Source organism: Cynara cardunculus, assembly GCF_001531365.2.
Source record: "Cynara cardunculus var. scolymus isolate 2C chromosome LG 10, CcrdV1, whole genome shotgun sequence".
Lineage (NCBI taxonomy): Eukaryota > Viridiplantae > Streptophyta > Magnoliopsida > Asterales > Asteraceae > Cynara > Cynara cardunculus.
In genome coordinates this window covers 10351837-10364710 of record NC_037537.1, presented here as the reverse complement: position 1 = coordinate 10364710, position 12874 = coordinate 10351837, and the positions used below count along the sequence as shown (strand labels likewise).

General features: G+C 36.2%; 1 protein-coding gene across 3 annotated transcripts; it reads right to left on the bottom strand.

The window, feature by feature from the left end:
• Positions 1-993: 993 nt before the first annotated feature.
• LOC112520364 (SAP30-binding protein) lies at positions 994-12679 on the bottom strand. Of its 3 annotated transcripts, XM_025128731.1 has the most exons (10): positions 12515-12679; positions 11700-11848; positions 11040-11483; positions 7136-7196; positions 5040-5275; positions 3324-3540; positions 3007-3135; positions 2787-2872; positions 2577-2686; positions 994-1175 (listed from the first exon to the last, which is right to left on the bottom strand). In XM_025128731.1, the coding sequence occupies exons 3-10, from the start codon at positions 11460-11462 to the stop codon at positions 1109-1111; spliced, it is 1329 nt and encodes a 442-aa protein (XP_024984499.1). In that variant the 5' UTR covers positions 11463-11483; positions 11700-11848; positions 12515-12679; the 3' UTR covers positions 994-1108. The 3 variants fall into 3 exon arrangements, with proteins under 3 accessions (XP_024984499.1, XP_024984498.1, XP_024984500.1); XM_025128730.1 differs by lacking the exon at positions 11700-11848; XM_025128732.1 differs by lacking the exon at positions 11700-11848 and having other exon boundaries at positions 3324-3528.
• Positions 12680-12874: the final 195 nt, after the last annotated feature.

Sequence of the window (12874 nt, the reverse complement as noted above, 5' to 3'; positions counted from 1 at the left end):
TTTTTATATAAATCATAATAATTATGTATTTTGTTAGAACTCAATGATTATCCTAATTATATTTTAGATTTTTTATATTTAAAATAAGATGTTTATCCTGTATTTGATTATGTTTATCTACAATTAATTACACCAATTCAAACAGAGTTTTAATAAGTTGTACTTACGTACAATTTACTTGTAATATTGAATTTTAAGTAACATGCATCAATAAACAGTACTTCGTGCATAAAAAATGGTTTCTAAGAATTTTTTTATCAAATGCTTTATAATAATATAACAAAAACCAACCATTTAAAAAAGTTCAATTGAGTTATTTATTTGTTTAAAAATAAATATACAGATTTTTTTCTTTTATTTTGTTTAATTTTTCTTCATTTTAATATAAAATTTGAAACTATATACTAAAGATTTTAAGATATAATATTTTTTAAATGTAACTTATTTTATAATCCGAATCATGATGGACAACAATATTATATCTAATATTTATTTCAAGTTTTGTTCAATTGTTACTTCTTCGTATTTCATTTTTTGTTGTTTTATTTTATCTTAAGCCGGCTAGTTTTTGGTTAAAAAGAAACATCATTCTGTTAAATGCTAATTGCTCTTTTAACTACAATTATGATAAAGACCTCTTTTTATAGGTTATGACTCATCCACCCAAAAACTGTTTTATCTTGTAACCATAATCTGTTACTTTTGAATGATCAGTTCGATGTTGTATATGTGCGCCCAAATAAAAATAAAAAATAAAAATAAAACATGATACTAGAACATCTTTTTTATAACCATAAAAGAGTTGTGGCATAGTGGTTAAAATCCTGAGAGATGTGGTGGAATATCTCATCTACTCGGGGTTCGATTTCAGACATACACAACAATTGTGGTCACTCAGTCTATTAGGACTGATTTCTTATAGTCACAATTTACCAGATTAGTTCAAGCATAGCCTGAGACACTCTTCCCAAAAAAAAAAAAAAAAAAAAAAAAAAAAAAAGCAGATAATTGGAGTTGTTCATGATCTTCTATCCAAGCCGTGATGTTTCCCTGGAAATAAAAGGGAAATATTTTTTTTTATAATTTACAATGGGACGATTGAAGTGGTTCATGACCTTCTATCCAATTTCCTATCGCTCGACCTTCTTTCCTCTGCCTCTCTCCGTCTTTGTTGCCTGCAATTCATCCAACATTAAAAACCAAACATGAGCATGCATCTTTATATTATCATGCTTTACATTCTTTTTAAGGATAAAAACACATCAAAGGTCCCTATTTACCATAACAAAGTTTCCAAACTTTATATTTCATACACCACTGATCTTTTAATATTTGATGGCGTGAATAGCAAGTTGTCGATCAATATATTTTTTCTCAATTGATATAACTGGATAACTTTACGTCGATGGCATCAAATGTTACAAGATCCATAGAATACTGGTCAAACGGTAACTAAAACAAACTTCATTGCATTTTGCCTTTTATAAAAGATGCCTAACTGAACGGCATACAAACAGAGATATAGCACATGAAGCCTAAGTTACGAATCAGAAATTAACGTAACCAGCAACCTCATATGCCTAAGAGCAACACTGTATTCAATAATTTGGTTTTATATCGAGAAAAAAGAATCATACAACCGATTTAGGGAAATGAAAACTATGAGAACATCCAAATACCGAAACACCCTTGCTAAAATATATCACAAGACCATAAAATCTTGACTAAATAGTTTATTTTGGGTTCATTTTTATCCTACCCTAACCAGTTTGTGATAAAAGGCTGGTTCTTATTAACACACCTGAATCCCAACCACTAAAAGATGCAACTAATAACATCAGCTTCAACCCTATATAACATTAAGTAAACCCAACTTCTAACAAAATAAACTAAGCTTCCCCTAAATTGGTGACGAGTAATATATGTGTGCGTGTGTATTTAGACATATTTCTTTATCACCAGAGAAACCAAGCAGCGTTAAGTATGTACATGGAGGCATATCCAACCCAAGCAAGAAAGGCAAATCAAGTTTAGCAAGGTTGGTAAATGTTAACACAACCGGTACGGCCTAGGGTTTGCTCTGCAGTTCGAGTCCCCTCAGGGTGACCTGGAGGTTTGTCTGGCTGACAACTTGAAGGACTCATAGGATTTTAGTCGAGGTGTGCACAAGCTGGCTTAGAAACCCACGATTATGAGAAAAGAGGTGGATAAACGCACTCATGTTCAACACACTTGACTACAAACCAAGAAACTGCATGCAAGCTTGTTCAGAAAATGCAGACACCAATTTAAGTGAAGCCTGGCCAGGCCCCATTTGGTGGGCCTGCAGGTGGCTTGTTTGTTCCAAAAGTACTTACTATTCAGCATCCCTCACATGCTGTTCCAATTTTCATGTGAGGCTAGATTAGATGAAATGAGGATAAGAAAGAAAACAATGATAAGGACTGACCAGAACAAAAAGATCCTAACAGAAATTGGAATCAGTTGAGAAAGATTTGTATACTAATTTGCATAAGGAAATGGGAATGAACGGATAGGAGACTGATATTTATTTAAAAGTGTAAAAGCAGACTCACGCAAAAGCTGTGTACCCAGTCCCAGCATTAGCAGCAGATAAAAGGGCGGCTGCATGTGACCCAGAGTCCTGCCCACTGGTGGTCAGTGGATGTCTTCTGTCCCCATCAACCTGAGAAAATGATAATAATAATATGTAAACACATTAGCTTAGTGGATCATCTACAATAATTTGCAACTCATAAAAAGAAATCAAACATGCAAAGTGATACCTTATCCCACTTGGATTTCTTATTTGGCCTGCCCTCCCGGGTCCCAGTATCAACAGCAGCTGAAACTGAACTTGATCCACCACCAGCTATCGGCAGCACAGCGGCAAACACAATAAAGTTATGAATTTCAAATCCGCTAGACGGAGAAAGGGAAGTTGAGAAAGCTTAATGGAAAAAAAATATGGAGAGCCAAATCAAATCTATAGCTTCCTGTGTATACCTGGAATCGCCACGATTTTTGGCATCGGGATAGCTGCAGCAGATTGTGTTCCACCAGAAAGAAAATCAATCTTTTGGTTTTTCTTTTTATCTTGCTCTTTCCTCTCCAATTCCCTCTTCAGATCAGCCTCTGTAAAATGTATCAAGAAGTAACATATAAATAATACAGATAGATATCAACACGTAGAAAAGTATCTTAAAAGAAGCTTCCAGAACAAGTTATTTAACAAAATTCTCAATAGGTTCCAGGACACAAAAATCAAGCACAGGAAAGAAAAAGAAGGGATAAAAGAAAAGGCAAAAAGAATAGAGAGAGACCTATCTCATCATAGTAATCACTTTTGTCATAACCATGGGGGTCAAAAACATCTTTACTGAAGCAAGATCCTATCTGATCGATGTCCTGGTAAGTCACAGCATGTAGCAAGAAGTCTGGGTTGCGATATTCTTTCCTATTGCGCACTTCCGAATTAAAGCTTCTCCCAGTTTTCATCTTCAGCCTCATAAACTTGACAATCTTTTCCTGCACCCGCTCCTTTAACAATTTAAAAACCCGCTATGCATTCCATTTAACAGGAAAAAGAAAAGCTAAAAAGTAATTGGTATCTAAGTCCAAAGCCATGAAGAAAAACGACAAAGAAATATTAGATAAAAGATGAGCTATATTTGCGTGGTAAGAGTTGGGTAGCAAACCACAACTGATGGTCAGAGTGAACTGGTTATACCCTAGGTCCAAGAGTTAGATATGGTAGGTTATGGTACAAGTGACCATAGCATTAGTACAACTAGTTGAAGCATGGGATCTAAGTCGGTGAGTAGTTTTTAGTATAAATAGAGGGTATTAGGGGTGGCGATAGTTATCGATTAGTTTTGTGGTTGTTTTAGGCTTAGGCCTGTGGGAGAGAGCTCGGCCTATCGAAAGCCGAGAATGTTCTGTAATCACTTGTTTTCTTTTGTGTTCAATTGATTCATTAGATTTCAGTAGCAATTTCGTATTTAATTGATACAGTTTGTATCAGAACTTTGGATCTTGTGGATGAAATGATGGAACCATAAACAACCAGCAAACTAAATTACTCAAATATCCTTTCTAGAAGAACCCAGAAAAAAAACACCAATAATTTAAAAAATGCCAACTCGACTTCCTGAAAAACCAGCTTTTCTTGAACAAAAAGAGTTGAGAAAGGTTAAAAGACACGTGAAGAGAAGGGTTAATACAAAAGCACAATCATCTCTACATACCATACATACACAATAGTCTAATTAATCTTAAAGAGATGATATATCAGGCTGTGCTGTTACAGCGGTCAAAATCTGAAATAGCGGTCAGGATTGTGATTTTATATAGCGGTTATCGCGATGGTATAGTGGTCCACAAACAGCGGTTTATGTAATAATTGCAATTATATATAAATGTATGAATGTATACGTAACATGATATATATTTTGAAGATGAACAGAAGAACACGTGAATAGAAGAAATGAAGAGCAATCTATGTTGGAAGACAATGTTGTTGTGAAGAGAAGACGTATAATAGTAGACAGGAATAGAAGAGATGAGAGAGGAATATCGAGTTTACACACCAATATTGCAAATCAAAATCAGCCCCCTGGCTCGTAATCCCCTAACCAACTTCTCTAAACCCTTTAAAAGGCCAACTGAAAGCCCAACTCCGAATTGTGGTTTCCACACAGCTATTGTAAATCAAAATTGCGGCCCAATTACGGTGATTAGTGCTGCTATTAGCGAAACCGCTATTTCCCCTAAGACCGCTAACCGCTATAGCACCACAATTAACCAGCATAGATATCAGGTTATGTTGTCAATTCAAAATGTTACTTCGCTTATTTACTTTACAAACAAAAAGAATGGCATTACTAAAATACAATACAGTGTGGGGAGAATTATTGGGGTAAATATCCTATACTTCCGATAGCCACTTGATTTAACAACTTTGATCAGTAAACTTTAGAGAAGTATGGGCATATAAAAATACACTACTATACATACCTACATATATTAGAGGAACTTACTTGCAGTTCATCAGAGCACTTTGTCGTTGGTGGTGGGGGAAGAAACTTGTCTAAAGGATCCATCTCCTTCTGTCCATCTTCAGTCATATTTACAGCTTCTTCAGGCACTGCAGATTCTGATTCGTTTCCCTTATAGTTCATTGCATCAGACTGTGATTGTTCAACAAGTTCAGATGATTGAGGAGGAGTTGATTGTGTGCTTGGTGTTAATAGCTGTACTGTCCCTGGCGGTGTTCCTACACGTGATGAATATTTCAAACACAGAATTTTTCATCTTCATCAACTTGGTCACCCAGTCCAAAGTGAACAACAAATCTATCCATGACAAAGAAATAAAACGATAGGATTTAATAGCTCCTAAATGTGAAGTGTAACTGTCTAAGAATTATCATTGTAATTGTACAGAAATACAACTCGCCAACTTTAGTAATAAATATTCAAAACAAAACTTGCCCAATCGCATGGTTTGATAGAGTGTGGGGAACCAAACTGAACGAACCCAATATATCCCACCAGTAGTTGGGGTCCGAGGAGGTGGGACCGTGGGATGTATGCAAACCTAAACTCTACCCAACGATAGAGTAAGTGGGTGTAACTACCAATTCAAAGGGAACAGTTTGGAACTGAGTTTTTTCACTACAGAGAAAAGGAACTTATTTTAAATCAAGCACCAACGAAGATGTTGAGGAACTTAATGAAGAACCTATATTGGTCAAGACCAATATGATAGGATAGCATAAGAATGCTGTAAGATAAGTGTCATACGATTAGGGGCAAGAAGTAGACAACTCTCTACAGGTGCAAAAAATACGGTATGCAAGCATAGGATGAAATAGTTCTCATTGTGATTTCCAGTAGGAGATACTTAGTTTAACACATACCCCCAAACAGTGAGTTGAAGTATCCTGCCTCATTAGTTAAGTGTCATCCATTGTAAAATATTCTTTCACCTATTGCCCACCAAGCTGACAAGCACATTGCCATCTGGATATCTTGAGCAAAGAAAATGGCTTTATTATTGCTAAAAAGAAGCTTTACCTTAGCCCAAAATTTCCTCAGTTGTAGTTGTTTACGAAATCAAATTCACATTACCGCTGTGAAAGCACAAGCACATGCATGAGGCCATTGAGGAGGGCCTTTTGGGGCCTCACCTTAATTGAAGCCCATGGTCTTTTACAAAATATGAGTAATTGACATCCTTACCATTTACTATCTAAATGCATATCAAGCTGATCCACCATCCACTATTGCTGCCTATTTCAATCAGTATTTGCTGATTGGCAACAAAACATGAAAGGCACACAGCACGTCTGGATCCATGAGAAAGAAGGGCATGTGACACACCTTATGTATTGGAAAATCAGATAGCAAAGACTATAACTCCTTGCAAAATTTACAACTCTTAGATCTTGGAATACTACAATATTTTAGAAATAATAACTTTGTTACACGCTATTAGTAATTGCAAATCCATTGACCCCATCTACTTATTATTATAATATAAATATATGGCAGTACACCACCATGTGATGATCTAATTGATCCATAACCAAGGGGGAAGGCAAGCACCTCCATCAGTATTAATGCAATGAAAAGACGAATCGGTGGCCAATAGCTTAACAGACTCTCGATTATCAGCTCTCAGCTAGTAATTTGATAACCAAAGAGTATCATCACGTATTGAGGCAAAAACATATTATAAATCATGTATCTCACTATTATCATTCTTATTACCACCAAATATCACTATCATGTAATTCTTAGGGAAGCTACTGGTGCTAGTTGTATTTAACCAGCTATATGCATTACCAAGTTTCCATCCCAAAGATGTAAGTACTCGTGACAGCTAAGAAACTGGTAGAAACATCCCAAGGGTAATTACAACGATGCACCTTAAGTCAAATTTACAGTCAAAGTTCCCATGATTCTACGCAACACTCTGTACTCCATTATGAGCCTACACTAGGACAATGTATTATTATACTTTTTGAAGTTGGTAGAATAATAGTGTGGTATGTTGGCCCCTATTACAGCAGACAGTAAACTACAGAAAGGTATGACAGTATATTAACTGCAAAATTACAAGGTGTATGTACCATTTACAGTTTGAAGCTCTGCACCAAACGTTACACGACCAGTTGCTACTATTTCCCCTTCCTGCACCAAAAATCAACTTCCAATTAATATAAACCGGAATAACAAACAAGACATTCGAAGAAACAAAGCACTGCAATTCTATTCATAAATACAGACTTCTCAAGTTAAGGGTTTCCCTAGTTTCATGGCAAGGTCATGTTTGTTATACAATCCAACAGCTAGCCTGAACAGAATATGCAACCCGCAGTGAAGTAAAAAAAACAATAAAAATGTTGACAGTTACATCTATTTTATGCAGTTAACCATGCCGCTGGTATTGCAGCTCGCAGCCCTCAGCCAAATCATGATGGAGATTGATGCACTGCTAATAGGCACTAATTGCCAAATTTTCTAGATAACAAAGCTATGTTAAAACTGCAATTCAATGGGCTTTCTGATTTTAGTTGGGCTAAAAGTGCTGGGCTTTTTAGTAATGTTACAATTTAGGGAGTCGATTGAACTCATCGTTTCATCCGATTGTTTGACTCACATATTCCTCAAGCCTCATCGAACTTGTTCTTCATCGTCTTCTTCAATTCTTTGCTTCAACATCGACCATAACGAGAAATCACATAAGGTTCATCCATTCGTCATCTTCCTAGACCCCCGTTCAGAAAGAGAAACTGCAGAACAACAGCTTCTTTGTACTCCATCGTCTTCATAGTTCATCTAGACTTCTGTACTTTTTTATGGAACACGGATCTACTTTTCCTCCCGGTAAATTATGTGATCAACAACTTCCCCATTCCTTTATGTTATTTACATCAAAATAATATGGTCATACATGTAAATGATCTAAAAATATTATATTTTACATATTAACATGACATGGAGTTAGATTTATATTACATATACAATATTTTATATGTTAAAATGATAAAGAAGCTTATGTATAATTCTATTTATTATATGAACTGTTTTTTGTCCAGTATACCACCTCTTTATGATGCAACTTTAGACCAAAGTGTTTCTAAGCCCACTACTTGGAAAGTCTACACTAGACGGCCCAAGGCCCATAAAGGGAATTAGTAAGTTCTTGTTATAAAATAAGGTCGTGTGAGAGAGGGGGGAGGCATGCAGAATAACAACCTTTTTGTTAGGATCATAGCTCTTGGCTGTGAGGAGGGAATTACTTCCCTGGGATACTTCTGTGGATTGTATTTCTTCTCCCTTTCTTTCATTTGTAACCATTTTAGCCTTTCATATTAATCAAAGTAAGACGTAATCACTCCGATTACGTATCATTGGTCCGACCTACTGGATCCGATGGAGACTCGTCTTCATGGCCGATTGGAGAATCACGAAGAACGTATTCAACAGCTGCAAGCAGATGTTCAGGGAATAAAAATGTCCCTGGAAACTATGAAGGAAGATCAGACCGAACAAAAGGAATTTCGGGCATATATGTTGAGTTGGGTGAAACAGCAGCAGGGTAAGCATCACGAAGCAGGAGGATCCTCGTGGATGGATCGCTAAGGCTGAGTTATACTTTGAAATTCATGAGACTCCCAACAATCTTCGGACGCGACTGTTTAATAAAAATCCATTGTGATAACCTCTATATCAAATCACAGTCCTCACCGCTACTTTAAACTTTGACCACTATAACTGCTTAACGTCTATTTAATATGAGATACGTGCTCCAACTAAACCAAACCAAACAAACCCAGTAAATCCCACACAGAGGTAAGAAATGAGACACTTGCTCCAACTAATAAGTCAAAACTCTACATGTCAAGTCTAGGAAGTTCGCTCATTCCTTAGCCAAGGTTATAGACATGTACAATCTTTTCATGTCTTTATTCATCAATTATTTCAATAAGAAACTTATCTCATGGTCGTCACGTTTGAGAACCTGTAGATTTTGAGCAAAAATGTATCAAGGGCAATTTTTTAATGAAGTTAGGAGTGCTACCTGAACTATTAAGAATTGAACAATAGAGTATTTTGGAAAAACCAAACATATGCATATGAGTATGTGTTTTTACACTAGAAGTCGACAAGCTCAACAAGGAAACAGAAGATGGAAGAAGATAAGTAGTTGTGTTGTCTTTTGCAAGAAAATAAAAGGGAATAAGACAAGCTGCCAAAGTTAGAGCACCGGTCAAGCAGTCTGGTACGATGGAAAGTTGGGTTACCAAATTCAAACTCAAATAAAAGAGAAGACTAGATAAAGTAACGAAGAAATGTGTAGCCATAGTCTAGCGAGGATGAAAATCCCTCGAAACAGCTAGTAATTCTACAGTATCTAGAGATTTGGATGATTTGGTCTTTCAGATGTGTAGTTGTTTGTATATGTAAGTATGCACCGCTGTAGTTACTTCTAACAAAGTCAATCACTTCATATAACTATATAAGGAAGCTGAAAATGTAGCGACCAGCTGGACAGAGTTCAAGAAAAGATAAAAAAAAGGTCAATATATGTCCAGAAAAGAGGTTGACCATAGCAGCCTGAGGAGTTGATATGGAGTATTCAGAGAGGGCATTAGCAAAAATGGATGAAATAGAACAAGCCAAAAACAAAGACCAAAAAATTCCTTAAGCCTAACAAGAATATCATAAAAGAAGACAGGTTGTAAGAGGTCAACCAGGAAGGAAAAAGTATGTTTTATCATCAGAATGGTATCCTAACTGAAACAACCTCAATTGAGTGTGTTAAGATGCAAGGAGGGAGTAGCAGCCCCTCCCCCCTCCCATTTTGATGGAATAGCTTTTAGTACAAATTCAATTAACTATTATCCTTGAGTTATCGTTTGAAAACCTAGTAGAATCAGAGATAGAAAGATATGTTCAGTTATTGCACAATCTAAAGAGTGGACATATCGATTTTTGAATCAAGACTATGCATCCATCCTTAGTTTCACCTACTTGTCATGTCTAGACTACAGTAAGTTCCTATTCATTTTGGCTTTGACTCTTTATGTTCATCTTGCTTAGTTAGCTCAACTGATTGAAAGTTTATTCACGACTGCTTGGTCCATAAAATCTTGAATGACTTGTTATGGTCTGGTAACTCTCATGATAATATTGAGTTAAAATTTGTTGAGAACGGTAAATATTTGTTCTTATTATATCTCTTTGGCATGCGCATAATGAAAATTGATACATGGCACAAACAGAGAACTATTGATATACCATGACACATGAGAGTCCTATATAAGTACAAGGTGAAGCCTTTTGAGACGGAAAACGGGCACAACACTCCTACATGTAAGATGAAGCCTTTTGAGATGGCAACAAAGAACCTTTTGAGTGATTGTTCTCAGCTAAAAGTAGTTACTGTTGATCCGCAAGGACAAGTATGATCTATAACGAGAGCGAATTGATTTATATTCATGCTTCTTTGTGCTTGGGTATGAACTAAATAGTGATATGTGTACCTTATTGTTCTTATGACACATTGTCATTTTTAGTGGCTATTTCGTTAGTGTAATAATAATTCTGTTGATATCATTATTTACAAACCACTCTTGCATAAAAATTTCTATCCTGACTATAGTTGTTTGTTAAGCGTTGTGACTCACCCCTAACATGGTTCCCAAACAAATAGAGAACTGCTGGTGTGAGAGAATGCAACTTTTTGTGTACTTGTAATGAATGTTAAGATTATAATTCAAAATGTACTGTTACTTAACATAACATGCAATTTATGGTTGGTTGAGACTCCACCCAACTTCCATGTTGGTTGATGATTGAGATCAGGGGTTCGAAAATGAAGGGTGTCAATGTTTCAAATCACACCCTTACCAAATATTTTTTATAAATGTTCCATAAAAAAATTAACTTAAATGCTATTTACCAGATTATACAGAATCAAAAACCCATATACACAAACAGACGAAAGAAATAAAGAATGAACATTACCTCTGCTTCAGGAGACAACGCTGCCTCATCATGCCCATAATCGACAATCGTTAGAGTCCCCTTCATACCTCTGCTAGGCTCCACACCAATCACTTGCTGAGCTAATGGAGGCGGTGGTGTTGAATTATCAATAGAAACTGGTGTTGTATTATCATTAGCAGAATCCAATATAACAACTGGATCAACATTGCTTCCATAGTTATAACTAATATTGTTGCTATTATTAAGGGCCTCAGCATCATCTTCTTCCATATTCACAGTTTCGGTCGCACCAACTTCGCTCTGTTCCTTGTTCTCTTGTGGAACAGCGTCGTTATCACTGTTGTTGTCATCAGTATCTATATCTTCTTCCATATCGTCGTCTTCGTCGCCATACATAGAGAGAAGGGCGATGCCTTCCGATTCCTTCTTCTTAGACGCCATGGAAAGATTTCAACACGGGTCCTGGCAGATTAGAAATCAATAAGACAATAATCAAGTAACAACTAAACTAACAAGTGTGAAGTAACATATTACAAATCAAATGAAAAAACAAGACAATAAGAAAAATTTGCAATTTAGGGCATATCAATACTGAAATCAAATCAAAATTAAGGCAAATGAATTAACCAAGTAAGTGAAATTGGTATCAATTCCGAGTTAGGGTTTCGGGTTCCAAACCTGAGACTGAGGAGTTAAGACTTAGAGAGAGAGAGAGAGAGAGAGAGAGAAGCAGCGAGAGCGATGTTCTGTTTCAGTGGTGAAGGCAGGCCAGTGGCAGACCCAGGATTTTTTGCCGAGCGGGTGCACCTTTAAATTGGATCAAATTCCTGCAAAGCCGATCAATGTGTTTTTTGTTGAATTCTGCTGTTTCGACGGAATTTTAAAGTTTTTTGGTTGATTTCGAGGGACTTTCAGTTGATTTGGTAAAATTTCTCAACTTTTAGAATTTGATTCTCGTTTTCCTTTGCTTTTTTTCTAGGTTTCTAATTTTGTTTCCTTATCATCTAGGAATTTAGTACTAAATAGGATGTTTTGCAAATTAAAGCGAACCAACCAAATTAAAAGAACCCTAAATTGATTAAACAAATTAAAACAACTAAGGCTGAGAAAATTAAAAAGAAGCTAAGAAAATTAACATCAAATTAACAACAGATACAAGGCAAATCAAGAATTTCGAGCAAATCTAAGTTAGGGGCGTAGGGCAATGGATATAGGCAACAAATAAACAACTAAATAATCAAACAATTTGAAATAATTAGTAAGGAAAATGAAGCAAGAAAAAAACTGAATCATATTTAGGTCAAAACACTAATATCAAATTCAGGGCAAATATATAGTAGGTCAATAGTTAATACTCAAATGTAAAAACTCAAAACAAACAGATAAATCATATAAACATAATTGTATAGCATTATAACTAATCAATTTAGGCAAATGACTAATATCAAATTTAGGGCACATGTATAAATTTGAGTTAGGTTTTGGGGCAAAACCTGAATGAGAGATTGAGAGAGTGACTGGGTGAGTGAGAGCCTGAGAGAACTGGCCGGATCCGGCGGACGGCGGTAAGGGGCGGCTGGACGCTAGGCGATGGCAGAGGGTGAAGCCGTGAGGGGGCAGGGCTTGGCGCTGGAGTGCTGTTTTTGTTTAAAAACAGTTACAGTTTGGACAGGGGTTGAGGCCGTGACGGGGATGAAGGGCAGGGCTCGGCGCTGGGGTGCTGTTTGTTTTAAGGGGGTGTTTGGGATTGCTTATTTAAAACAACTTATGCTTTTTTGTAAAAGTGCTTATTAACTTATGAGGTATCAAACTGGAGTTTTGTAAAAAGTGTTTGGATTAGCTTATAGCGGTAC